Source organism: Callorhinus ursinus, unplaced genomic scaffold (genome assembly GCF_003265705.2).
Source record: "Callorhinus ursinus isolate GAN/ISIS: 27379988/994484 unplaced genomic scaffold, GSC_fseal_2.0 scaffold18, whole genome shotgun sequence".
Classification (NCBI taxonomy): Eukaryota; Metazoa; Chordata; class Mammalia; order Carnivora; family Otariidae; genus Callorhinus; species Callorhinus ursinus.
In genome coordinates, this window is record NW_027397080.1 from 28,209,159 (window position 1) to 28,236,958 (window position 27,800).

Sequence of the window (27,800 nt, forward strand, 5' to 3'; positions counted from 1 at the left end):
AATGACAATCTACTAGAAAACCGGGAAAAATTTGAATAGACATTTCACCGAAGAGGATATCCAAATGGCCAATAAGCATGTGAAAAGTGTTCAGCATTAGCAGTCTGGCTGCAGAGGCTGCCCGCTTAACCCCTCCCTGATGCTCCTCCCTTTGTGGCCTAAGCAGCAGAAGGCAGTCTATAGGACTGGGTCCTGGGGATTTCCATCTGGACAGAGGGCTGTGGATGCTGGTGCCTCCCTCTGGGTTAAAGCTTCTCCCTCCTTCATTGGTCACAACCAGGGTCAACAAGACCATGTGTGTAGTGTGCTGGGCATAGGATTTGGCAGAAAGGGTACGCTTGATAGGTGTTGGCTGTGGGAACAACCCTGGATCTCCTCCTTTCCCTCCCTAGGGCTGAGCTGTCTTCTTGTCCCAGGTTTCCTGGGGCCAATGCAACCCCAGACCCCCTCAGGAGAGGATGGGTGGGCGGTTAGGCTGGGAGAGGGAAGATGAGGGAGGTTTATAGTGGCAGCCGTCATGGGCTCACTAATGCTCAGGATTGTTACGAAATTTTCGGGCTGATCAGAAATAGGGATGACTTTAGGCCCCAGCTGGCCCCTCTAATCTTCCTCTTTGGGCTCAAACAGCCAGGGCATTGTGCAGAAAATTGCTTTGTTGGGGTGCCTGCTTGGCTCAGTCGGTGAAGCATGTGGCTCTTGATCCTGGGGTTGTGAGTTCGAGTCCCACGTTGGGTGTGGAGTCTGTGGAAGGAAGGAAGGAAAAAAAAGAGAAAGAAAAAGAAAAAGAAAGAAAATTGCTTTGTTTCCATGCTATAGTGATTAGCCAGCCTTCCTCCTAGCCTGGCCCTCAGCTGCAGACACACCTCTATCTATCCATCCACCCGACCATCCATCCAATCCTCCCTTCGTCCCTCCCTCCCTCCTTTCCATCCATCAGTTCGTATTTGTAAGGTCAGGCTCCTGCTTTGAGCCTTCCAATTATAACTTTCTAAGTTTGTGGCAAGAGGAATGCCCATACCTGTTTATAAGGTCAGACATAGGAGCTAATCCCCTGAGAGGGAACCTGGCCCCCTTCCTGCTCTCCATCATATCGCCCCCACTCCCCCACCCGCCGGGGGCCAAGGAGGACTTACTCTGGGGATACAGTAGCTGCTGCTACTGTATGTCCAGCAGGTGGCGTTGAAGGCTCTCTTCTCACCCGGGTGACGCAGACGGCTCCGTCATCCTCGCTTTGGGAAGGAGCCAGTGGGTCAGACTTGGGAGGAAGATGGGCTGTGACTCAGCCAGAGGCCAGACTGGGCTCTTCCCCACTCCCTACCTCAGGCAAGCAGGTGAGGCAGGGGAACTCTTCTACGAGATCTTGGTCCTTGTGTGGGAGTTTCTAGGCAGTGCAGGAGGGCCCGTCCCCCTCTGGTCTGGGATAAGCTGCACAGTGGTCGAAGCCAACCTCCTTCTGTCTCCACTGAGAGTCACGCTTGGTGCATTGGAAAGGGCATAGAACTTGCAGCAATACGGACCTGAGTTCAAATCCCAGGTCTGCCTGTTGAGGGCTGTGTGACCTTGGGCAAGTTGTTGGATCTCTCGGAACCTCAGTTTTACTCATAAGTAAAATGGAGTAACAATGCCTAACGCTCAGGTTCGCATCGGGGCTAAATGGGTCCTGCCCCCAGGCAGAACTGAGGAGTGGGACAAGGAAAGTCCCAGAAACTGCCTCCTCAGGTGCACTTACATTCACACTAATATCTGTCCCCCTCTTCAGGGGACCGAGCTGGGGCATATCATCCTGATTTTCCAATCATCCCTGTTTTTTTTTTTTATAGCAGGGCTGGAGGGAAAATTCTACTTCAACAATACTTGCTTTTCTAGAAAAAGCTTGGCAAGACGAACATCATAATGTCTATATGTGACCTTAAAACTTAGGAGAAAGATCGGGGATTTTTAAAAAAAACAACAAAACCGAGTCCTACAGGTGGGGGATTTTGGTTTATGTTTCTGAGCGGGGGCAGCAGAATGTCAGAGGCTGGGCAGAGCCTCCAGCGTTGGGGGGAGCAACAAGACCCATGCCCTGAAGCCCACAGTATCAATGGGCTGAGCTGGTGGGGAAGGTGTGTCTTCGGTCCCAGTGGCTTCTCTTGGGTCTCCTTTCCAGCACCAGCAACACCAGCTGGTTTCCAGTAAGGCAGGGTCTGCAGCAAATCACTTTGCTCCTGCCCCATGGGATGGATGAGTCCAGTGGGAGACATCTGTGCTGCGCTTCCCCCATGGGGGATCTTCAATCTCGGGGCTTTGGAACCCCAAGAGGCAGGCAAGCCCCAGGGATGAGAGGACCCTCTGGGGGGTGAGGAGCCGGGGTGAGGGAGACACAGGAAGCCTCCAGATGGGGAAGGTGGCCTTGGAGGTAAGGTGGGTCTCAGCCTGGAGCTCCTGGGATTGACACTGGCATGTGCCCATCACTGACGCCCTGTCCATCACCTGACCCTTCTTTTCTACATTCCACCAGCCAGACCCAGGGAGGGTGGGGCTGCCTTCCAAGCTGCAAAATCTTCGTGTCACATGCCCCGTCAGCACCTCCGCAGTCTTATCGCCATGCTTAGCTTTTCTGGGGTGCTGAGAGTGTGGACCCGGAACTTCAGGTAACAGGGTAGGGTCAGCTTTCCAGACAGTGGCTCCCACACAGAGCCTTGAGCTCTCCAAGCAGAAAGAGCACCCTTTTGGAATCAGAGAGATCGATTTTAAATCCATGCTCTGCCATGGCTGTGTGATGTTTGTAAAGTGCTTTACTCACCCAGGCCTCGGTTTTCCTCATCTGTCAGATGGACGCAGCCGACCTGCCCAGTCTGCTTACAGGGTCGGGGTGACAATTACATGAAGCCATGTGCTTTGTAAACAGGAAACACATAAGCTCACAGCCCAGTGCTGCCTCCCCAGCCCTCCCCAGGGCTGGCTACCACCTGCAGACACGTTTTGTTAGAAACTCGGCAGTCAGGAAAGATGTTAAAATGTTTGGTCAAGATTAAAAAATCAGATTTTTGCAGGAGATTTTGAATTTACTGCTGCATCTGATAACACAGGTGCAGTCGCCCAGGAGAGTACTCAGGAGCACGGAACTCTCCCTCTGAACAAGGTTCTCCAGGTCCCTACAGGTCTCCGCGCGCGCCCTGTTGTGTCCCCAGCACTGAGGTCAAAGGTCAAGTGCTGTTTGTCACCTGGCTGGCTTTGGTCCTTGCACTACCCATCTGGCCTGGTTAGATGGGTTTGCAACAATGGCATTATTTACCCAGGAAATATCATCAGTCCCTCTGGGTGTTTGGTTTTGTTTTTTGAGAGAGAGAGAGAGAGAGAGAGCACGAGTGGGGGCGGGGAGTGGCAGAGGGAGAGGGAGAAGCACACTCTCCACTGAGCAAGGGAGCCCCACATGGGGCTCCACCCCAGGACCCCTGAGCCAAAGGCAGACACTTAACCGACTGAGCCATCCGGGCGCCCCAGAGGAGTGGCTCTTTATCTACTTTTATCTACATTGCCTTTCCCTTTCCTGAAGGTCAAGGCTGCTTGGATGAACCTAACACTTGGGGGGTTTGAAGGAGCTTCCCAAGGCCCTGAAGTGCTCTGGTCTGGCTGAGTGGAGTGGCCTGTCCCGTCGGACTCATTGCGTTGCCTGCTTCCCTGACTCCACCCTGGTCCGCACACAGCCCGGGAGCCTGGGACTCGGAGCCCCAGGAAGGAGCTCCCACCATTCACAATCTCTCTGGGGAGCCCCTGGTTGTGGCATCTGGGCTCTGGCTGCAGTGAGAGGAGACTCAGCAAGGCCCACTCCGGTTTCCTAGTTTGTGATCTGTCTACTCCCAGCAGGACTGTGGGTCCAATGGGGAGTGCCCCGGGAAGCCTGCTGAATCATGCTTCCCAGCCGCCTGTCACAGCCTGCTGGTGCCTCTTTAGAAAGCTCTTCTGCCTCTGAGCACATGGACCTGTTCAGGAAAGGGCAGCTGGCTGAGCTGGGCACACCCCTGCCTGTTTCCTGGAAACACCTTCCTGGTCTAGGTGTGCGCCGATGTACGACTCTCTCCCTTGACAGGGCTGCCACCTCCTTCCTGGGATGCCGCCTGGATCTTAGAACTTTGGAGCCAGCCGCCTTTATCCAGCATTAGTTTGCTGTGTGACATCAGGCAAGCAGGATGACCCCTCTGGCGGGCTCGCTTGGGAAGCCTCGAAGAATCTGAGTAGAGTACTCTGGGACGGGGCCTGGGACAAAGGCAGTGGGGACAGGGCTGTTTTGAAGATCCAAGGAGGATGTCTGGGTCGTGACACCATGTGAACAGTGAAGCCAAGGCTGAGGGTCAGATGTCCTGAGTTCAAATCCCAGTTCCACCCCTTGGCGGCCCCACCATCCTGGAGAAAATAACAGCATCCACCTCAGAGGATGGCGGAGAGGATGAATGGAATCGTGCAAGCAAGCACTTGGCTCCACAGTAAGGGCTCAGGAAATAATAGTAATAATTGTTATTAATGCCAAAATGGCAGACCCTACTAAAGGGACAATAGGGGCTCCCCTGGTTCAAAGGATCAGCGGACCCACACTCCCTGCAGGTAGAGACTGGGGCGTGGGGAGTTAGGCAGGCTTGATTTACGGGACGGTGGGGACCTGAGTTTGGGTCACACTTGAGCACGGCGGGGACAGGGAGGGGGCAGGAATGAGCCCCCTGGCTGCTGCCGCACCCCGGCCCGGTGGGCGCTTTGAGCTGCCCTCTCCAGAGGTCAGTCCTCTGGGTTAGGTCACATGGAACCCACAGCAGGGGACCTGGGTCCCTCCAACGAAGCCCATACAAGGCTTTGCGCCTTTGCTTACAACCCCAGATCACAGGGACGCAGGGGGTTCACCTTCTCCAAGGAAGGGGCAGGGAGAAGAGGGAAAACAGGGAGCTATTTCGAGAAGGTGTCGAAGGCTGGGACACTAAAATTAGACCCTTGGTTCCTAAAAAGACATTGGCGCCAACCAAGACCTTGGAGAGGGGCTCTTCAGCGTGGAATGTGACCCCAGGAAGCACTCCTGCGGGCCTGGGCAATGAGTTCAGCCTGCGGGACCAATGGGGCCGCCCAATGGCTAGTGGTCATGGGCACCTCTCCCCGCAGTGTCCCCGCCTGCCAAATTCTGGAGCTGGTTCCAACCGCTTCCTGTCTGCGTCAAGTGAGCATGAAGGCGAAGGGGCAGGGCCTCCCATTCCCAGTGCTGCCTGACCTTCCCAGCTGTGTTTTTCCTTTTATGACTGTCCCTTTGTCTCCTGTACTTTCTGCTGCATTCTGGGTGTGTGTCGGGGGCGGGGAGGGGGGGCAGGGTACTCAGGAGAACCAGCCATCTTGGAGCCTGGTGCTCCAGGGGCCTAGCTGGGAGTGTGAGCCAAAGAGAGGCCTGGGCTTCCAGCCAGGTGGGCCCAGACCTCTGCTCTAATCCCCAGCGTCAGGAAAGCCCCATAGCCCTGACTTACTTCCCCTGTCTCCTCCTCAGCCCCCACGCCTCACCCCACCCCTCAGATATCTGGCCTCACAGGCAGCTGGTGAAGTCCTATGAAGCCGCTTCCTGGATGGGGCGCAAGGAACCCTCAGCCCCACCACTCTGAGCTGGCTCCTCTCTCCCTCTCCAGAGCCCTGGCCTGGGGTCCAGGACTTGCTCATTTACCTTTCCCCGTGTTTTCCATGGGGGGGAAGGTGGCACATGGGATCCTGTCACCACACACATGGGAATTCCTTTAACTCCTGCTCATGGCCCTCGGGCTAGAATCTCGAAGGCCCCACAAGGTCCAGCCTGCTTCCTCTCTCCCCACAGCCCAGCCCCATGGCAATCTCTTCCATTCTCCAACACGTCACGTTCCTTTGATGGAGGCTGCCTCCCTGCTCTCCCTCTCCTGTCACCTTGCCCAGCCCAGCCCACTCACACCTTCAGAAAGACCTGCCCAGGCCTACACCGGGTCAAGTCTCTTTTCTGTCTGTGTCCGTAGGGCCCTTCACCTTTGCTCATGTTCCTCATGCCTGTGAGCTGTGCTCCCCACCAGGATGGAAGCTCTGTGCACACTGCTCCCTGCTGCAGGCCCGGTGCTTGGCCCGCAGAAGGTGCTCGAAAACACATGTTGAATGGTGCTGAGGTGGAGCCTAGAGGGCAGTGCCCTGGTCGCTCTTGGGCAGCAGGGGCCTAGAGACCCCGGGAGGTACCTAGCTATGCGCCTCTGGAGACGGGTTGCCAGGGCGAAGAAGAACTGGGCCCCCAAGGGAGGCCGGAGCGGTGACTCGACGGGGAGGGGTGCGGCTGGAAAAGGGCCTGGGGGCATTGTCCACAGCGCTCCCCACAGTGGGGACTCGTCGCTTACGGGCCCACCTGTAGCCTGGGTTCTGGACTCACAGAATAGACAGAGCAGACAAGCAGGTGGGTCTTCGATCAACACTCAGGGAGACTGATGGAATTTTTGAAGCGAAAGTGGGAGACAGCCATGAGGAAAATGACAGGCACGTCTTCCCCAAAGCCCGGCATGCTAGGTTTCCCCGGGAGTCTCTCAGATTCGAGGACGGATGAGGTGAACCCAACCTGAGGTGAGTCCTACTGCCAGGCCCGCCTAGAAAACATGGGGAAGTCTCAGAAAAGATGTGTTCGATTGTCCAACCGTATCCAATTCAGCTTTAGCCGGGTCACTTTCATGACTCTGTCTAAGACGTGCTTGTTTAGGGAGTCCTGGCTTGTGTCCACTGCCTGGTTCTTCACACCAACCCATTTCATGCTCAAAAGCATCCTGGTTTGGACTTTGTGACATGATTATGCTAGGAGGTCTATCTACTAGGTCTATATGTCTGTATAGAATTGTCTCTAAGATCATGTACTTTAGGCACAATTGCTTAATGATTTAAGCAACAAAGCAGAAAATGCACAGTGCTGGGTGAACATGCATGTGCTGGTGTGTGGCTGAGCGATCCATGGACAGGGATAGAAGAAATGGATCAGTGCACGGATCAGCAGCAGGCCTGGGAGGATCTCTTAGGGGGCACCGATCCTTGGCTGCCCTTCCACCTCTTCTGAGAGGTTTCTCTAGCTCTCCTACCAGGACGGCAGACACGTCCGTCTTGTAACGGATTCTGGTGGCTTGGTGGCAGTCATCCCAGGCTCAGCTAGCGGAGCCTGCCGGTCTACCACGTGCGGGGTGGAGGTCATCCTGCGTGGGGCAAAGCCATCCCGTGTGATGGCCGCTCAGGCTCTCGTCACTCTTGCACACTTTTTTTTTTTTAAGGTTTTATTTATTTATTAGACAGCGAGCGAGAGAGAAACAGCATGAGCGGGGAGAGGGTCAGAGGGAGAAGCAGGCTCTCCGCTGAGCCGGGAGCCCGATGTGGGACTCAATCCCAGGACCCCAGGATCATGACCTGAGCCTAAGGCAGTCACTTAACCAACTGAGCCACCCAGGCGCCCACGCTTGCACACTTTTGCACACCGCCCTTGGTCCCACATGGGGCTAAGGAATCCCCGGAATGTGGCAAAGCTGCTTACAGCACCTCATGCTCCGCGTGTGACCACCCACATGACTCGCTCAGGAGCTGAGTGAGGGGAAGCGTGCCAGGTGGGCCCCAGCACCCCTCTCCAGACTCCCCAACGTCTTGTGAGCCCAGCTCTGAGAAACACAGAGCGAAATTTAAAGGGGAAACCACTCTTCCTGGAACGGTAGGACAAAACCATCATAATCATGGTAATCGTGGTCACAAGAACACCTAGTTATTGGGGGAATGCAATGTGCCAAGCGGTTTATTGTAGGCAGCATTTCACTTAGTCTTCGGGAAAACCCCATGAGGTGGGTACTATTGTTATACCCATTTCACAGATTGGGAAACCCGAGGCTGGCAGACCTGGAGTGATTTGCCTAAGATCACACTGCTGGTAGGCAGTAGAACCAGGATTTGAACCTGAGTCTGTCATTCAGACCTCCAGAGCCTGGGGTTCTACTCCTAATTACTCATCTATTAGTTTCTACTACCTGTGTGGCCCAGACGAATTATTTCTCTACAGTAACAAAACAAAACAAAACAAAAACCCCAGCACACCTTGGGATGGTGCTTACTTACACTGATTTATTATTTATTATTATTTAGTATCATCATCATCATCATTTAGTAGCATTATTTTAGGTGTTATGAGCAGCAACCAAATGAAGCTTCTGGAAGCTGAAGCCCTATTTCAAGGTTGGGTGCCTGCCCAAATTTCCCCTGTTTATAAGGACACCAATTATATTGGATTTTAGGACCCACCCAAATGACCTCACTTAAACTTGATTATCTCTCAAAGACCGTTATCTCCCAACAAGGGAATTCTGAAGTACTGGGATTTGGTACTCTACCACGAGTGGAGTGACCAAGGTCGTGGCAGTGACCTTGGGTAAGTCAGTTAACAGCTCCGAGCCTCAGTTTCCTTGTCCATGAGATGAGGTTGGAAGCGATCCTTTCCTCCCCACATTGCTGAGTAGAAAACACCACAAGGAAGGAAAATGCAGGGGCGCCTGGGTGGCTCAGTAGGTTAATCGTCTGCCTTTGGCTCAGGTCATGATCCCGGGGTCCTGGGGTCGAACCCCGCATCAGGCTCCCTGCTCATCGGGGAGCTAGCCTCTCCCTCTGCCCCTCTCCCCTGCTTGTTCTTCCTCTCTCAAATAAAGAAATAAAATCTTTTTTAAAAAGAAAGGGAGGAAAAATGCTGGTGCACTGCCCAGCTCCTAGTTGGTGTTCAGGAACACAGCAGCTGTTACTTCCTATGGTGTTCCTGGGGTGAGCTCGGCCAAGAGGCTGCAGGGACAGGAAGTACCTCGGGGAGTTGCTGGCGTAGTCTGGCCTTGCCAGGGGCATTTGATGCCTGAGGGCAGGGCCCTGCCCTGGCGCTGGCCCATGCCCAGGCTCCCAGACGGTTGCTGGACTTGGCTTTTGCATCTCTGGGTGAGGGATTTGGAGGCCCCACTGCCAGGCTTACTCCCCTGTTGTCCAGTTGGGGTTCCTCAATCTGGGCACTGTTGACATTCTGGGCTGGGTCATTCTTTGTCGTGAGGGCTGTCTTGTGCATCGTGGGATGTTTAGCAGTTTCCCTGGCTGCTACCCATAGACGTGGGGAGCACCCTTTCCCTAGTTATGACAACCAGTGATGTCTTGGACACTGTCAAATGTCTTCTAGGGGTCAAGACCCTGCTGGTTTAGCTGGCAGCCTTAGGAAAGGCCCTGATGCTGGTGCTTCGTTTGGGATCCCACGCCCACCTCTCTCGAACCACTGACCCTCCCCATCCCCCAACCAAGGAAGATTCTGGACATAGGGGGTTGGCCTGCATTTGGGGCAGAAAATCTCTAGTGCCGTGGACCCACTCCATGTCCTGAATGAACCGTCCTTCCCAATCCTGCTACTGCCAACCTGGCTGTCTGGGGTCACCTCAAGGTGACTGTGGCCTAGCCTAGGCACGGTGGCCAGGGCTTGGCTGTAAACAGGCAGCAGGAAGCCCAGAGCAGGGGTGGGCCCAGGGAGACTGTGCCAGAAGCAGGTGTGGACAAGCCTGCTGACAGGCCAGACTTATCAGGACCAGAGGCCCAGGCTCCAGAGGAGCAGGTCGTGGGGCTTTATCAGCAGTTAGCGCGACAGAGTCTGCAGCCATCCCGCGGGCCAAGGGCGCTGACAGCCAGGAGCTGGTGGGGCACAGCCTCCCGGCCTCAGGCCTCCTGGTTCCCAGCACGGGGCGCAGGCGCACTTTGCAGGGACATTTGCAGGGAAGACAGGATGGCCGGCGGGGGAGACAGAGGGAGATGAGCCTTGCTTTTTTCCCACTTGCCTTCAAAGATTGAAGCATGTGTTTACAATTTCAAAGCTGATGCCTGCTTGCTGCAACAAGTTATTTTAAAAGGGGTGGGGGCACAGGGGTGCCTTCGGGGAGAAAGGAGGAGGTGAGCGGGAGAAGGGCAAGGAGAGAGTGGGGGAGCCGCACCGGGACCAAAATCCGGGCTCTCTCCCACTTCCGCTGCCAGCCGGCCCCTGGAAGAAACGACCAAAGGACCAAAGACGCGCTGGCTCAGAGCAACACGGCTCTGGAGGCCAGACATCCGAAATCCCCATCACTGGGCTGACAGTGAGTTGTGGGAGGCCCTGGGGAGAGTCCATTCCTGGCATCTTCCAGCTCCTGGCTTGTGGCCGCAGGGCTCCAGCCTCGGCCCATGCGGTCACACAGCCTCCTCCCGTTCCGCGTGGGCCAGGTCTCCCTCGGCCTCCCTTTTGTAAGGGCGCCTGAGACAGCATTTGGGGCCCAGCTGATGGTCCAAGCTAATCCCCCTTCCTCAAGACCCTCCATTTAGTCACATCTGCGACGTCCTTTTGTGCCCATGGAGGGTGACACAGGGTGCAGGGATTAGGCTGTGGGCATCTTTTGGAGGCCTCTTTTTTTTTTTTTTAGATTTTATTTATTTATTTGACAGAGAGAGACAGCGAGAGAGGGAACACGCGCAGGGAGAGCGAGAGAGGGAGAAGCAGGCTTCCCGCGGAGCAGGGAGCCCGATGTGGGGCTCGATCCCAGGACCCTGGGATCATGACCTGAGCCGAAGGCAGATGCTTAACGACTGAGCCACCCAGGCGCCCCCGGAGGCCTTTAATTAGCCTCTCTCGCCCGCTGCCTTTCTGCCATTTCTCAAACACGTCGCCCCTTCCTTCCGCAAGCCCTCAGCTCTCCCCCTTCTGCCTGGATTGCTCTTCCCTGGACTCTTGGCCCCTTCTCATTCTTCGGGGCTCTGCTCCAACGTCACCTCTGTGGAGAGAACTTTCCTCGTTGCCCCCTGTGGCTGGCACGGAGCAGGTGCTCAAGGCAAAAGTGTTGAATGAAAGAGAGGGACCTAATGGTCCTGAAGAGGGAGGCTTCTTGAGCCTCTTGAGCCTTGGACCCTTCCCTGAGCCTTCCCTGCCTGTGTTCTCTCACATCTGGGCAGAGGCTGAGCCCCTGGCCCCAACCTCCCCAGCACCAGGAACGCCGGGTCCATGTTGGTCAGAGCCTGAGGCTTCTGGCTGCCGCGGCCTAGGTCTCTGGGGACAGGGCCTTGGCCTTTCCCTGGCCAGTGCCTCCAGACAGAGCAGACTGGGTGGGGAGGGGTGGCACCCATGTCTGCCGCAGGCCCCCCCACCAGCCAAGCTCACCCAAAGGGCAGCCCAGCCTGGCAGCACCCGCAGTCCACACTGCCCAGGCCTGTCCTTCAGGCTTGTCTTCCCTGCTTGTCCCGAGGCCCCTGAGGACTGAGTGGTGGGCAACAGCAGACCTGGTTGCCACTACTCACCCACCAGGGCCTTTGGGCAAGGCATCTACCCTTTCCATACCCCAGCATAATAAAAATAAAAGGCAATGTTCATGGAGTGCTGTCTTGGCTCCAGGCTCTGCTCATTTCTTCCTCACTAGAAGTGAGATGATGAATCCCTTCAGTGTGGAGAACCACTCACGGCCCCCGGCATGTGCTCAATAACATTAGCCTGGCTCCCAGGGCCCCTTAGAGCGCTCCTGGTGTACATATCTGAGCACAGGAGGGAGGGAAAGAAGGAAGGAGGCAGGGGTGGGGGGGAAGAGGGAGAGAGGGAGGGAGGGAGGCAAGAAGCTGGCCTCATACCCTGGAATGATGGCTTTACCTCTCTGGCCTCAGGGTCTCTTTCTATTTAAATATGGGGGTTGGCAATGGATGATTTTCCAAGTCCTCTTCATTTATTTTTGTATTTTTGAGGCCGAGAGCATCTGAGCTGTCCTGGTCGCAGAGGTCAGCCCAGGGGACGTGAAAAGTAGCGCTTACATCCACAGAAGGGTGTGGGTCCTATGAGCTTTGCTCTCAGGGCACAAGTGGGCACCTCTGTACAAGTGGGCTGTGTGGTTCTAGAAGGAAAGACTGTTGGTTGGCTTTATTCCCTAAATGCTCCCACCCTGGGGACATTCTTGTCACTCTCCTGCCTCACCAGAATCTCCTCTCGGGTGGCAAGTGCCTGACCACCCCCCTCCTGCATACCCTCCCATCAGAGCAATGGGGGTGAAACACTGCCCAGTTCCCAGGTTGCACCCCTGGATGGGTCTGCACCTCCATGGGCAGTCATCTCTCTGGCCTCCGCTTCGGGAGGTGGGCAGTGGGAGGTGAGCACGTTAACCTCCAAGGAATCACTCTGTGCATGGGGGGTAAGCTCTGGGCATTGGGGTCACAGAATTAGAGACGGATAGAAGTCGAACCTTGGTTGTGTCACTTTGCTGTGTGTCGAGACCAAAGGACTTAGTGTATTCACATCCCGTGCTCTGTGAGGAGGGGAGTCCTGTGTCCCTTGGTTCCTGTTTGGTCTCAGTGCTTAGACAGTGCTGCGTATAGTAGACACTCCATAAACAGTTGCTGAAGGGATGAATGAATTCCTTACTTTCCTCATCTCTAGAAGAGAGACCCTGACATCTACCTGCATTATCTTATACCTGTATTAGTTATCCGTTGCTGCGTAACAAAGTAGCCCAAACTTACTGACATAAAAAAATAGGCATTGATGAGCCCACACGTTCTGTGGATGAAGAATTTGGGGTGGCTGAGCCTGGTGATTACCGGCAGGATGTCAACAGGGGCTGCAATCTCTGAAGGCTCGACTCGGGCTGGAGGATCACTTTTCCTGCCCCCCAAAACGGGTACAACTGATCTCTCGGTAGAAGTTATATATAATAATTATGTCATAAAGTTCTAAAAAGAGTAATAATAATTCTAAAAATAATGGGCATGATTGCTCATTTATTTTATTTTTTTAAATAAAGATTTTTTTAAGAGTTTATTTATTTATTTGACAGAGACACAGCAAAAGAGGGAACACAAGCAGGGGGAGTGGGAGAGGGAGAAGCAGGCTTCCCGCTGAGCAGGGAGCCCGATGTGGGGCTCGATCCCAGGACCCTGGGACCATGACCTGAGCCGAAGGCAGATGCTTAATGACTGAGCCAGCCAGGCGCCCATGATTGCTCATTTAAATCGAGTGTTTACTTTGTGCAGGTCAAAAACATCTTACATATATTATTTCATTTAGTCTTTCAACCACCCCATGAGGTAAAGGCAATGGGGGGCTAAAGGAGCTTGCCCAAGTATACAGCTAGCATGTGGTTGTCAAGTGTTGCATAACAAATCACCCCAAAACCTAGTGGCTTAGGGCAACAGAAATTGTTTTATTCTCTCTTATGGTTAGGGAAGGGCTTGTGTGGTTTCGGTATAGGGTCTTTGATGCCACTGTGGACAGATGGTGGCTGGAGCTGGAGCAGGTGGGTCTAGCCAGGCATTTCTCTCTCTTCACATGGCTTCAGGGATTCAGAAGCTGCTTCACCTTCCATGACCCAGCCTGTGAAGTCAGTGTTACTTCTGCCATAATCACGAGCCTGGCCAGGTTCAAGAGGAGGGAACATGGACCCCCTTTCAATGGGAAGGAGGGTTAAAGTCCCGTGGTAGGAAGAGCACGTCACGTGGGAGATCTCGTGGCCATCTGCCACAGTGGTAAGAGGTGGGACTGAGATCCAATGCAGGCAGAAACCGAACCCTACTTTGCTCCACTGCGTTGTCCCATTAAAGGCTAAGTCCCGCAGATCCCTCGGCATAAACCCGAGGACACGGGAGCCCAGACCCAAGACCCCTCGTAAACACAAGATGCCCGTGGGTTCTTTGCCATGGTTGCCACAACACGGCACCGCAAACCGTACGGCTTAAAATAACAGAAATTGATTCTCTCCCGGTTCTGGAAGCTCTAAGTCTGAGATCAAGGTGTTGGCAGGGCCATGCTCTCTCTGAAGGCTCTAGGGGAGGATTTCTCCGTGCCTCTTCCCACTTCTGGTGGCTGCTGGAATCCAAGCTCTCCCCCCGCCCCCGGTCTGTTTGCGTGTGTCTCTTCTCTTCTTCTAAGGAGACCAGCATGTTGGATTTAGGGCCCACCTTATTCCAGTATGATCTCGTCTGAACCAATTACATCTGCAAAGATCCTATTTCCAAATAAAGTCGTATTCTGAGGTTCTGGGTGGACATGAATTTTGGAGGGGGTGGGGACATTGTTTAGCCCAGAACAATGCCCCTGTCTGATTTTCCTGTCACACCCTGGCTACTTTTCTAGTCCCTCACATCATTCCCTTTTAAATGAGGGAACATGGCTCCACCCACGGGGACAGGTCCCCAGACATGTCCAGGAGGATGCAGCTAGCTCCAGAGGACCTGGAACTCTGAGCCTGCATGGGGACTGGGGACGGCCCCCTTCACTGGGGAGGAATGTCAAAGGAGAAAAGCCAGCCCGAAGACTTTGGCGCCCTGCCAGCGCCTTCCCCACTTCCCACGGTGGGAATGTCACGGAGACACTTCCCGCACACCCGGCCCTGCTCCTGCCTGACCCTCCCCAAGCACAGAGTGTCCTCTCCTCCAACAGCTCTATTAATATCCCTCATGTGGATGTTCTGGGGCGGCCATTCATGATCTCCGCCTCACGTGTGCGCCCCACTCCAAGCCATTCATGAGTGTGGCCCTCTGGGCTTGGGTGGCCCCCTCCCTCTCTCCTGTGCCCTTTCTCTGTTTTCTGCCCCTTCCCTCCCTCCCTTCCCTTCTCCATTTTCAGAGCCAGCAGGATCTAATCCACTAAGTGCTTGTTCTTCGGAGTGACCCCCACTGAGTTAGAGGCTGCTGCGCTCACATTGTACTGGAAGAGCACAATGTCTGCCTGGGGATGTGCACTGTGCAGCCCTCCCCAGGGACTGCAGTGTGAACAGCGCCCCCTGCAGGTGTGCGAGCAGCAGGAGGAAGCCATTCTTTCCCTGCGTGTAGAGTCCCCTCTTTTGCAGACACGCCCACTGCTTCAGTGAGCCTCCCTGACTCCACTCTCCTGACCCTTGGTACAAAGATTGTCAGCGGCTATAGTCCTGTTGGGGGAGGGCAGGCAATCATCAGCATTGAAACCCCCAAATATGCTCATGCTTTCAATTCAACAAATCTTTCTTGAGTGTTTAGCCTGAGTAAAATTTCTAAAGCAGTGGTTCTCAACCAGGTACAGTTTTTCCCCCACAGGACATTCGGCAATGTCTGGAGACACCTTTGGTTTTCACAATTTGGGTGAGAGGGACGCTACTGGGATGTCGTGGGTGGAGAACAGGGATGCTGCTAAGTATCCTACAGTACACAGGACAGGGCCCCTGACCCCAACAAGGAATGGTCTGGCTGCAAATGTCTATAGGGTGCAGGTTGAGGAACCCACATCTAAAAGGACAAAGGACAAAAAGCCTACACATGTAAAGATTTTTATAGCCACCTTATTTTTTTAAAGTAATCTCTACACCCAATATGGGGCTCGAACTCACGACCCTGAGATCAAGCCTTGAATGCTCTTCCGACTGAGCCTATAGCAGCATTATTTAAACTAACAAACAAGAAGTCTAGGCATTACCTATCAAAGTAGAAAATAATTATATTAAGAATATTAAATTCAGGGGTGCCTGGGTGGCTCAGTCGATTAAGCGTCTGTCTTCAGATCAGGTCATGACCTCAGGGTCCTGTGATTAAGCCCCATGTCAGACTCCCTGCTTAGCAGGGAGTCTGCTTCTCCCTCTGCCCCTCCCCCCTCATGTTCTCTCTCACTCTCTTTCAAATAAAAAAAACTAAAAAAAAAATTAAATTCAGTGGATTATAAAATGACCATTTAAAAAGATAAATGCCAGCTCTTTGGCAACATTGAGAACTATATTAAAACATATATATATATACAAATTCCTCAAATGATTGAACATAGAGTTCCTATATGACCCATCCATTCCATTCCTAGGTATATACACTTTTTTTTTTAAATTTTTTTATTGTTATGTTAATCACCATATATTACATCATTAGTTTTTCCTAGGTATATACTCAAGAGAGATGAAAATGCATGTCCTTGCAAAAACCTGTGCCTGAATGTTCATATTGGTATTATTCATAATAGCCTAAAGATGGAAGTAACTCAAAAGGTGGATGAATGGATAAACAAAATTTAGTATGTCCACACAATGGAATATTATTTGGCTATATGAAGGAATGAAGTTCTCATCCATGCTGTAGCATTTATTTTTAAGTCATCTCTACACCCAGTGTGGGGCTCAAACTCACAACCCTGAGATCAAGAGTCACATGGCACCACCAGCCAGGTGATCCCTCTCCATTTTCCTTTCTTAGCTGATGTTTTTCTGCCAGAATACTGTGGGTTGTTATTTGCCTTGAGTTGAAAAATGGTTTGCATTTATCCCTGTACATTTATTTCTCCTTTTAATTTATGTAAAGTTTTTGTATGCGATTCTCAATTCTTTAAGAGATGACCAATTTTGGTTTTCTACTGTCACGTGAGAACATTTGGCCCCAGCAGTGAATCATTGTGGGAGAGAAATAAAGTGCTGCAGTAAATCAGAAAAATAAAATTAGACAGCGTTCAGCACTTTTGTCTGCAAAGGCTCCAGACCTTGGGCTTTTACTAAGGGATGTCTTTTAGCCTCAAGAAATATTTCTAAGAAAAAGGTGTGCAGTTTCTTTTGGGGACTGGGTCAGTTAGGGAGCTTTGGGATGGAAGTGACAGAAATCTAACTTAAATTGGTCTAGGTAAAAAAGTGGGGGGGGGGCAGATTTATCAGCTCGCATAAGTGCAAAGGCCAAAGTAGATTAACTTCAGGCATTTATGAGTCCAGGAGCTCCAATGATGCCACCAGGATTTGGCTAGAGGGACAAAATGAGTACAGGCCTTTCTGGAGGTAGGTGGGAAGGAATCTGACCCATTCAGATTTCGTTTTCCTTATGAGGTTATAGAAATGAGAGGCAACCCCTCTATTACACTCAGATGCTTCAGATGTTGCTTGTGAGGCTGGACACAGGATGGGAAGAGTTAATAGCTATTTCTTTCCAGGCTACCAAGCTCAGCCCTCCCTCTGATAACCATCAGTTTGGAGATTCACTTGAAGGGCAGAGAAGAGCTGCACACTCCGGCTGGTTTCCAAAGCACCCCCAACACACACACACACACACACACACACACACACACACACACACCCCTGCGCGTGCATCTGCATTGATGCCATGCTGTGAAGTATCTGATGGTCCTTCTGTAGGTGTTGTCTGGCTTTTGAGAAAGTCTACAAGTCATAGAAGATTGAAGTACTAGTGGGGGTTGGGAGCTGGTGAGCAGACCTAACCATGAACTAGGGGCAGCTGATGGTTACAGGGCTTCTGTGCGTTGAGAAATCCTCGTCTAATTCCTCCATTCTACATAAGGGGAAACAGAGTCCCAGAGCAGAGAAATGACTTGCGTAAAGCCATACCATGAGATAGCAGTGGGCAGAGACATACCACCTGCTGACTCCTTGGGCAGTGCTCCCTGCTTCCTCCTTCCTCTTTCCCTAGCGGTCAGTGCTCTTGTGTTGCCCCTATGGCTGCCCATGGCTGGAGGTCAGAGTCAAAGGGGAGCTGTAGCTCTGCACACTTGTCCCAAACCTTTCTTTTTCTGCATGTTCTTCTGCCAATAGCCTAGATACCAAAGACAAAATGTCTGTGTTCCCTCCCAACAAATTCATATGTTGAAACTTATTTCCCAAATGTGAAGGTATTAGGAGGTAGGACCATTGGGAGGTGATTAGGTCATGGGGGTGGAGCCCTCACAATGGGATTAGTGCCTCTGTAAAAGAGAACTCAGAGAGCTCCCTTGTCCCTTCTGCCATATGAGGGTGCAGAGGAAATAGCGGCTTATGAATCAGTAAGAGGGCTCTCATCAGACACTGAATCTGCCAGCACCTTGATCTTGGACTTCCTAGCCTCCAGAATTGTGAGAAATACATTTCTGTTGTTTATGAACCACACAGTCTTTGCTCTTTTGTTATAGCAGCTCAAACGGACTAAGATACTAGTTGTGGTAGTTGATCAGTTAAGCAGCCCCCACCTCTGCCCAGAATGCCCTCCTCATCTTCCTTCTCATGGCTCATTCATTCTTATCCTTCAAAGCTTTAGCTCAGTACTACCTTCTCCAGGAAGATTCCCCCTCAACTGAGTGTTCCTACTATGCTTACAGAGCGCCCAGGACTCACCCATATCCGTCACCACATCATCCTGTGGGGCTGGGGGGTCTGTGACTGTGTGTTTCTCCCTGCACTGTGAGCTCCCCAAGAACAGAATTTGTCTTGTTCATGGTGTCCCCACCTCCTAGCAGAAGCTTAGTTTTACCTGCACGGTCCCATTCCCTCCTCATGGCAACCCTGTGGTACAGACATGAGAAAACATGAAGAGAGGTGAAGTAACTTGCCCAAGATCACATACATAGCAAAAGGTTGAGGTGGTGTTGAATGCAGGCAGTCTGATTCCAGAGTCTAGACTGCAGACCGCTGTGACCCCAAACCTTTGATAAAGGTTTGTTGAATGAGTTAAGGGGCTTATTTCTTTCTCTGTAGCCAGCACCTAGCACCTGAGGTTTGACCCTGGTAAGAACCAATACTGCTACCACAACCACCTTTGTTTATTAAGTATCAGGCGCTACGCTTAGCATTTTACATACACTGTATTAATTTCATGTTACTAATGAAACAAATTGCTGTAAACTTAGCGCCTTAAAATAATATAAACTGATTTCCATATAGTTCTGGAGATCAGAACTCTGAAGTATGTTTTTTCAATGGGCGAAACTCAAGGTGTTGGCAGGCAGGCTGTGTTCCTTCTGGAGGGTCTAGAGAAGAATCCATTTCTTTGCTTTTTCTAGCTTCTGGAGGCCAATTACACTCCTTAGCTCATGGCCTCTTCCTCCATTTTCAAAGATGCCAGCAGTAGTGTAGACGCTTCTCTTATCTCTGACCTCTGTTTCCATCCTTCCGTTGTCTCTTTCTGACCCTGATCCTCCTGCTTCCCTCTTATGAGGACCCTTGTGATTACATTAGCCCTCCCCCAGAATCCTGGATAATCTTTCCACCTCCAGATCTTTAACCACAGGTGCAAAGTCCCCTTTGCCTATGTCAAGTAACATAGTCACAGGTTCTGGGGATTAGGATATGGACATCTTTGGGGGAACATTGTGCAGCCTACCACATATACCATCTCATTTAATCCTGGTGCAGTAATACTGTGACATTGATGGTCTGATTAGCTCCATTTAATAGGAGTGGAAAGTGCGTGGCGTACAGTAGGCACTTAATAAATGTTTGTGGGGATGGGATTTGGTGTGAGAACTAATTGATAATATATTGTTCTTCACTGGACAGAAGGTCCCGGAGGATATATCCAATCCTGTGCCTTCCCTAAAATTTTTTCCACAATCCCTTCTGCTGGGGCAAGCGGAGGCTCTGTCAGAGTGCTTTGCACTTAATTATTTTCCCTGGCCTGACCGTTTCCCTAGTGGGATCACAATCTCCTTCAGTGCAATTATATTTCTAATTCTTTGTCTCTTTCCATAATGCCATGGACTTTCACAGACATCATTTTCTCCCTTGTAGTCCTTGAAAGGGGGGAGCATATGTCCATTTTGCGGAAGAGCAAAACAAGGCTCAGGTTACATGCAGAACCATTTTTTAATAGGTGCTGGTTGATGGACTGGGTCTTGCTCCTAACACTTTTGCCATCCAGCATTAGGAACTCGACGTTCTCAGCAGCCCCTGACCCTCTGACTCAGCTCTGCACTGGACTGGATTTTCTTGTCTCTTTCACTGACACTTAATCTTTGGATATTCTTTCTCTGGTGCATGTGCGCGCGCACACACAGCTTCCTGTACCTTCAGAGATGACAGTGGATTAATCTAAATTTTTCTTTTAGTAGGAACCCCTTGCAATCACCCTGGCAGTGATTAAGAGAGTCAGCTCTGGAGTCAGACTGCCTGGGTTGCAACCAAGCTTTCCCACCTGTCAACTGAGAAATCAGATTAATTCCTCTGAGCTCAGTTTCCTCGTTTGAAAAATGAAAAACAGTAACAATCTTTTTCTCACATATCAGGCAGATGCTATTTTTCTAAGGTAAGATTTGCTTCGAGGTCACATCTTCTGCCCCTTGCTGCCTTTTCTTCATCACCCATATCCCATTCTCTCATCCTGCTGCTCGTCCACCCAAGGCATCTAGAAGGGGTGGTGACATAAGTCATGTATGCTTTAGGGGGGATTTAATCTGCTGTGTCTCTTTCCAGGGCCATTTTTCTTTGCAGCCTCATTTGTAATCACAGGCAGGAGGTCCAGACCATCTGCTAATAGGAATTAGGTCATGGATGGTCAGATGAAGGAGGGCATTGGGGAGGGGCACTCTTCACACTTCTAGCGTCCCACCAAATAGATAACCATCTTCCAGTCATCTTTGCTTTTTCTGTCCCATGTTGGCTTGGTGGGGGAGAGGAGGTGTTGGCACCTGGAGGAGATGTGATAGACGGCATTCCTGGGTGACTTCATCTCTGGGCCTTGCCTCTCAAAATTCCAGCCAAATCAAGCTCTACCGTTTAAGGGATGGAAGCCGGGTCAGCATTCCAGAAGTTCCTTGTCATGCCCAGGCTTTTAATCAGATGACATTGGAGAATGTGCATCCTAGTGCAGGCAGCTGCGAGAGGGTGGGGAGGGGTCTCAGACGTTCCCTACTCCATGCTTGTCTTTCTGGCCAGACCTGAGTGGAGGAGAGCAAGACCTCTTGGCGCCGGGTTTGCTCAGAAGGATCAGCACCACGGACAGCGGTCAGGGCTCCGGGAGACCCGCGGCCCCAAGGGTTGCACAGAGCCGAGCGCGTGCCGAGTAACAGGCAGGCGAGGGGAGGGAAGACGCGCTGCGCTGTTGGGGTGTTGGCTGGGGCTCTCCTGGCTCTGAGTCACCCGGTGCGCTCCGCACTTGCGTCGGGCATCGGAAAGCTGGAGTTGTCTCTGCCCTCTCCGGGAATGGTTGGGGGTGGGGAGGAAAGGCCCCAGGAGTGCGGCAGGAAAGGAGGAAGCGGGAGGCGAAGGACCTGTTGATGTCCCCCGCGCGCTCCCGCCCCCCCCCCCGCCCCGGGCAGGCCTATTTCTATACAAGGCCTGCTCTCCCCAGCCTCCACCCCCGGCGAGTGTGGTCGCAGGCGCGGAGGGGCGCATTCCCCCGCCCTGAGCTCAGCTGGCCGGAATGCGGCCGATAAATCAGAGATAACCCCAGGCGCGGGATAAAAGGCCGACGTTGCCGAGGGATCCAGGAGAGCGCCCGCAGGCCCGAAGAGGTGAGACGTGACCCGGGACGCAGCGCAGCAGCGGCAGCGACCATCTCTTTCCCCACTTCTCTCCAGCGACATGGACCCCCAGACGGCGCTATCCCGGGCCTTCCTGCTCCTCCTGTTCTTGTATCTGTCGCCATTAGGAGGTCGCTCCCACCCGCTGGGCGGGCCCGGCCCCGCCTCGGAGCTGTCCGCAATGCAGGTGAGCCAGTGCAGGTGAGCGCTGCCGCGTTCGTGAAGGCCACTGTGGGTAGCAGCAGGTCACGGGTTCTTAGCTACTGTCCCAAGAGGTCCTCAGTATCCCTTGGGAATTAGTGATAAGAGAACCAGAAAGTGATGGAATTGGGTGCCAGGACTCCATACCCAAGGCGATTGGTTCACTTGGGTCCCATCCAGGGCAGTTCCACCCAGGTGCAGGTTCCTGAGGCTCAGGCTATCCCCACCCATTGCAGGAGCTGCTGGACCGTCTGAGGGACACAGTTTCAGAGCTGCAGGCAAAGCAGATGGCCCTGGGACCCCTCCAGCAGGACCACAGCCCCGCAGAAGACTGGGAGACCGGGGGGGATCTCCCTGCGGGGGCCCTTGCGCCCAGTGACAATGTCCTCCAGGCCCTGAGAAGATTACGCAGCCCCAAGATGATGCGCAAGTCAGGGTGCTTTGGCCGGAGGCTGGACCGGATTGGCTCCCTCAGTGGCCTGGGCTGCAATGGTAAGCCCCCTCCCTGCACCTTGGCTCACCCTCCCCCATTCCCGTGGGTTCAACCATTGGAACCACTTCTGGGTTTGCTGTCTCCAGGGACCACACCCTGAGAAAAGGACACTTGGACATTATTCTCTCTTGCTGACAGTCCTTAGGGCCAAGGAGTGCCTTTCTGGAAATATTAAACGTGGACATCATCGTCCATGAGTCCCTACTCCCCTTCTAGCCACCTCCTGCCTCTCTTACCCAAAGGGGCAGAATTGCCTTAGGATGGAATCCAGTCATTGTCTGGCACCCTCTCCTTGGAGCAGAAAGAGTCCTAAACATTTTCCTCCTGGTTTCCCCTAACCTGTCTACAGCCGCAAAGGCAGAGGGCAGGATCGCCAGGGCAAGGATGATTCCCGGTTTACAGATGAGGAGACTGAGGTTCAGAGAAAGGGATTATTCCAAAGCCTCAAACATCCAAATTGACTGAGGCTGGGGGATGGTGGCAGGCATGGCCCGTGGGGTGGGGAAGCTCAGATCCTGCCTGTCTCCCACCTCACGCCATTATCACCCTTTCTCTCTTCCCACAGTGCTGAGAAGGTATTAAGAGGAGGTCCTGGCTGCAGACATCTGCATCTGATTCTTCAATGGCCCTCTGAGCCCCTTTGAAGCAATTCTTATTTATTTGTATTTATTTATTTATTTATTTCAATTGTTTTATATAAGACAATTCTTACCTCCGAGCACAAATTTTCCATGGTGAAATAAAGTCAACATTATAGATTCTTTTGAAGCTGATTTGTCCCAGTGCATTAAAAGTAATGCATCATTTAAAAAACAAGAACCAAAAATACCTAAACCCTTTGTTTTCTTGAAGGTTCCAAAAATGTCTTAATGGTGGGGTGGGGACATGGCATCGGGGCTGGTCAAGCAGGGTTGGGGGCGCCTCTCTTCTCTTGAAGGGTTTTTCATGCTCTGAAATGTCTATAAATACCTCAAGTACTCAAGGCACTTTGCAGAAACTGCCTTTCAAAGCTGGTAGTTGCTCCCTGGGAGTGGAAATGGGTCCTGATATATTCATGCAAGCGAGGGTGTGTGTCAGTGTTTGCTTACTAGTTTTCCCTCTGACTGGAATTATGCCATCAAAGGTGTTCTACCTTGGTGATGGCTGTTTCCAGGAGGTCCGAGCTAAAATCTCAGAGATCAGGGTCAGTGTGTGCATGTGCATGCATGCACACGTGTGTGTGTGTGTGTGTGTGTGTGTGTGTGTGTGAGAGAGAGAGAGAGAGAGAGAGAGACTGTCTCATATGCATCTCTAAACGGGATTGAGCTCTCCACTCTGCCCTAAACCTCAGCTTCCAACCTTCAATTCCTGACGTCATCCTGGCAAGACCTTTAAAACTCAAGAGTTTAGTAGCATGTTCATTTCCTAAACCCAGAAGTTTAGAAGTGTCTGACAAAAGGCCCAGCATTTTAGGGTGCCCCTCTTCTGTGGGCTCCACATCTTCACTTCCTCTCTGCCTCAGAGAGCAAAACCTCTCATGCTAGGCCAGAAAAGGAGACAACCACCAGAGCCCTACTGTGTTGCCTCATTCAGCAGGGAGTCCTATGGTGGTCACTGCCCTATACTCTATGGGCCCCCCTGCCCCATGCATCCTGCGTCCCAGGCATCCCCGGCCATGCTCCCCTGCTTTCAGGCTTCCAGGCCTCAGCTCATGCAATCCCTTTTGCCCAGAATGCCTTTTATGATCCTAGCTCTGCAGAAGGGACACGATTATTCTTATCCCCACTTGATGGATGAGAAAACGGAGACCCAGAAAACCAAAGCCTCCTACCTGGCAGCAGGCGGCCACACCTGTCAGCCCAGAGATGTGAGTGGAGAGCCGAGTGACTCTCAGGCTGTGCTTTCTCCCTGCGCTCCTGGCCTTGAACTTCACTCTTCCGACCTTTCTGCTGTTCTCAGCCAATGTTTCTTCGAGGGAGGGGAACCGCAAGTGTTATTTCTCATTTCAACTCAGTGTGGGCTGGAGGTTATGGATAGCCAATGACATCAATTAAGATTTTTTAAATGAGATTTAGGAGTGAGTTCCTTTCTAATAAAACGGTGAGCCATCTTTGCCTAGTGTGTCTGACCCAGGGAGGGCCATGGGGACTCAGTGTAGTGAACTTTCATTAGGCATCAGGTGCCTTATTAGGCACCAGGTACAGTTCTGTTGACTCACAACAAATCTATGAAGAACTCTCATTATCCCTCATTTTAACCGAAGGGGAAACTGAGGCACAGGGAGGTGATGTAACTTGCTCAAGATCATGCAGTTAGCAAGTGGCAGAGCCAGGGTTCAAGCCCACACAGCCTGGCTTAGCACCCAGGCCCCTAACCACAACACCACCCGGCCCCTCCCAAGTCAGTGAATCAGGCTTGCTGGTGGGAGGGAGAATTGCCCTCCTAATGACATCACTCAGCTCATTTGCCTGTTGTCAACCTCTCCCCTCTGCTCAGGTGATGAAGGCAGACCCCTTCCAGAGCACCCACTCCCCACATCCAGCCAACACTCCAGATTTCTTCCCGGTGAGTCTGGTTCGTCCATATGTAGGGCTCAGGTGGTAGAGTCTGTATGTAGGATACATCTATTTCTTGGACATTTTCCCCCAAGCAAAAGTCTAGGTAAGAGGACTCCAGAGAGAACTGCAAGGGAGCCAAATGTGTCTGCTGGAGGATGGGCATGGGTAGCCTGATGTACCCCACAGAGCCACATCTCACTGAGCTCCCCATGTGTTCTGTGTTTGTGGGAAGCAGGGCACACATGCTCTGTCTACAGATGCCTGTTAAACCCCGCCCTCCCTTACCTGTGACCCTGGCCCCTTCAAACGTTCCCCAACATAGCTATAGCCATGCCCTTAACCTCCCTGACTTCCCTATTATCAACGTCGTCCAATGAAGCTGCCAGATTATGTCTCTCCATAGATGCTTGGCGCTATGATCTTCCCAGAAAGAAGTGTTGGTGAAAATAGAGCTCCGGAGCCTTGACCCAAGGCTTCAGAGCTGGAGAGAATTTCAGTAGAGGGTGGACGAGCTTTGCTGGGTGCCAAGTGTGGAGGTTATAGAAGCCAGGACAGCACTGGGACCGAATGCTTTCTTTTGTGCTGCCGACTCTGCACCTGTGACATTCTCAAGGAATGCTGAGCCCTTCTCCATCCCTCTCGTGGCAGCTTTGACCCTTCTAAGCATCTGTGGCAAGAAAAAAAGAATGTATTTCTCCTCTTGCAGAGCCAGATCTAAACAAAATCACAAACTTGGCCCCCTGTCCTTGCTCACGTGGTAGCTCTCAGCCTTCCATCTCGGCCTTGGGAGGATTTTCGTGCACTCCCTTAGCTTTAAACAACCAGTCCTGTTTCACTAGGTGACCCATTTCTCCCATCGGGTCAGGAGCCAGCCCCGTGCACCTGCCTGGATGTTCTGGAACATTTCTACAGTCAAACTCCATACCTGCCCTGGGACACTGGCTCCCACTCTCACGTGCTAGTCTCCGGTCCTCTGCCTGCTTCTATCCAGCAGCATTGTGCTTTGCTGCCCAGTGAATTTCTCTGGCAGCCAAAGCCCACTGGGCTCCCCTCATGGCAGGCAGGAAGTGCTGGGTAATTGACATCAACCAGGAGCAGCACTCAACCAACATCTTGCAGTGGGTGGCACTTAAAGATCCAGCACCCTTGATTCACAGGTGGCAAGCATCTCACACCTGTTCTCAGAGTTCTCTGCAGGGAAGGGGGCTTGAGCTCCGCTTAGTCCCAGTGGTCACTGATTTTCCTTCTTTCCCCGGTCACTTCCTCATTCTCCTGCTGATGTTTCCTGGGATTGTGTCCAAAGTAAACTACATAGGCTTGGATCCTTCTCTCAGGTTTGAGAGAACCTAATCTAAGACACTCCCAAATAATTAAAGCTTCTCCTGGGGCTCCGCCCTTAATGATTAGAGCCCTTGGAATCTTTGCTGACTCTATTCTCTGGCTGAACCACCCAGGCAGGCACGGTGTCCACTCCACCTTGTTCCTAGCCTCTCCTACACACAATCCTTCACTTCCATTCCTGCTTTATGCCCTCACCACTCATGCTGACATCCGCTCACCAGCTTTCTAACTGGCCTCTCCACTCCAGGCTCCTTCATCTGGTTCTCCCTGCATCAGGCGAGAGACCTGAACCTTCATGTTTCGGCCGGAGGGTGACTCCTCCTCCCTGTGAAGACCCCAGGGAGGGCAAGGTACAGCAGCGGGCACGCAGGTACATACCTTGGAGGGGTGGGTGGGTCGGGGAGGGACTGAAGGCAAACTCATTCATTCAATCATTTGGAAAATTTTTTCTAAAGTATCAGGTTGTGTCAGCTCTGGCTTGTGCTGGAATAGCACAACAGTGAAGTCCTGCAGCTGACAAGTGCCCTGCGTCATACTTGGCCCGCATCTCTGACTTTCCAGAAAATGCAGCAATGGCTGCATTGGCTGCATTAGCAAGAGCTGACCTGAATCTCAGGGCTGCCAGCTGACCCCCTGCCCCACCTCCATGTACCACCAATCCTTGTCCACCAACAGCCAGGATCAACTGGCGAGGAGAGATTGCCAAGGCAGTTCATGAGTGGATAGAACCTCAGGTTTCCCCAGCTACTACCTGAAGGAGCTGGGTAATACAGCCCAGAAGGGAAGGGGAGTTCATGGCCTTGGGGCAGGGCTGGGGTGAGGGTGGCCTTGGCACTTTGACCAGTGAGAGACAGGAGTTAGAAAGGAGCCCACAAAGTGTTTGTTATGGATTGAATTCTATACCCAAATGATATGTTGAAGTTCTAAACCCCCAGAACCTCAGAATGTGACCCTATTGGGAAACAGGCTCATTGTAGATGGCATGAGTCAAGATGAGATCAGACTGGAGTAGGGTGGGCTCCTAATCCAATAGGACTGGTGTCCTTACACGAAGAGGAGAGAGAAACACAGAGAGGGAGGACAGCCATGTGACGACAGAGGTCGAGATTGGGGTGCTGCATCTACAAGACAATGAGCGCCAGCAGGTGCCAGAACCTGGAGGAGGCAAGGACATCTGCCCCCTTACAGGGTTCAGAGGGAGCGTGGCCTTGTAACACCTCGATTCCAGACTTCTGGCCTCCAGAACTGGGAAACAATATACTCCCGCTGCTTTAAGCCCCCCAGTTTGTGGCACTGTGTTAGAGCCACCCTGGGGATCGAACGCAGTACCCTCACCCTGCTCTCTCCTCACAGACTATTCTAAGGTGCTGGGCTCCAGGAAGCTCTCTGGGGATGTCCAGCATGACCCACCAGCCACTAAGGTGTTTTTGCAAAGCTGTGGCCAACTTGGGAGTGTATCCCCTTCTGTTTGCTCTCCCTTTTCTCCTACCCTGTGGGGGGCAGTCTCTGAGGGGCCCCCAATACCCTCGCATCTCCTAGTACCCATGCCGTTGGGATGCCACTTCCAACATGAGGTTACAAAGAGTTTACATAATCTTTCCCTGTACCAGAGGAAGTCAGTTGCACTTCTCCGGAGCGGCCCATGTGTTGAGGAACTGACACCTCCAACCAACGGTCGTCAAGGAGCTGAGGACTGTCGGTAGACACAGGAGTGAACTTGAAAGCAGATCCTCCAGCCAAGCCTTGAGCTGACTGCAGCCCCAGCCAACATCTTAATTGTAGCCTCCAAGAGCCCTGAGCAAGGGGACCCCAGCTAAGTAGGGCCAGATTCTTGACCCACGGAATATCAGTAAAGGATGTGCGTTGTTTCAAGTTGCTAAGGTTTGGGGTCATTTTTTACACAGCCATAGTTAAATAATGCACTGTCTCTTTTCCCCTCGCTCCCGCTTCCCTTGAACTGAACCCACCCTCACCCCCATAAAGATTGAGCAACTGAACTTTTGCCTTGGGCCTTGTTTTCTAG

At 52.3% G+C, this 27,800-nt stretch overlaps 1 protein-coding gene across 1 annotated transcript; it reads left to right on the forward strand.

Moving 5' to 3' along the window:
* The first annotated feature begins 20,951 nt into the window (after positions 1–20,951).
* Positions 20,952–22,657, forward strand: NPPB (natriuretic peptide B). Its single transcript, XM_025857194.2, has 3 exons — positions 20,952–21,392; positions 21,643–21,898; positions 22,465–22,657. Exons 1-3 carry the CDS (start codon positions 21,267–21,269, stop codon positions 22,479–22,481), a joined length of 399 nt encoding a protein of 132 aa, XP_025712979.1. The 5' UTR covers positions 20,952–21,266; the 3' UTR covers positions 22,482–22,657.
* Positions 22,658–27,800: the final 5,143 nt, after the last annotated feature.

What these genes read in the sequence shown, in the direction of transcription:
- NPPB (XM_025857194.2), top strand. Translation starts at nt 21,267, where the DNA reads ATGGACCCCCAGACGGCGCTATCCCGGGCCTTCCTGCTCCTCCTGTTC. An exon ending in CGGAGCTGTCCGCAATGCAG is followed by an intron (nt 21,393 to 21,642) that starts GTGAGCCAGTGC and finishes CACCCATTGCAG; the next exon opens with GAGCTGCTGGACCGTCTGAG.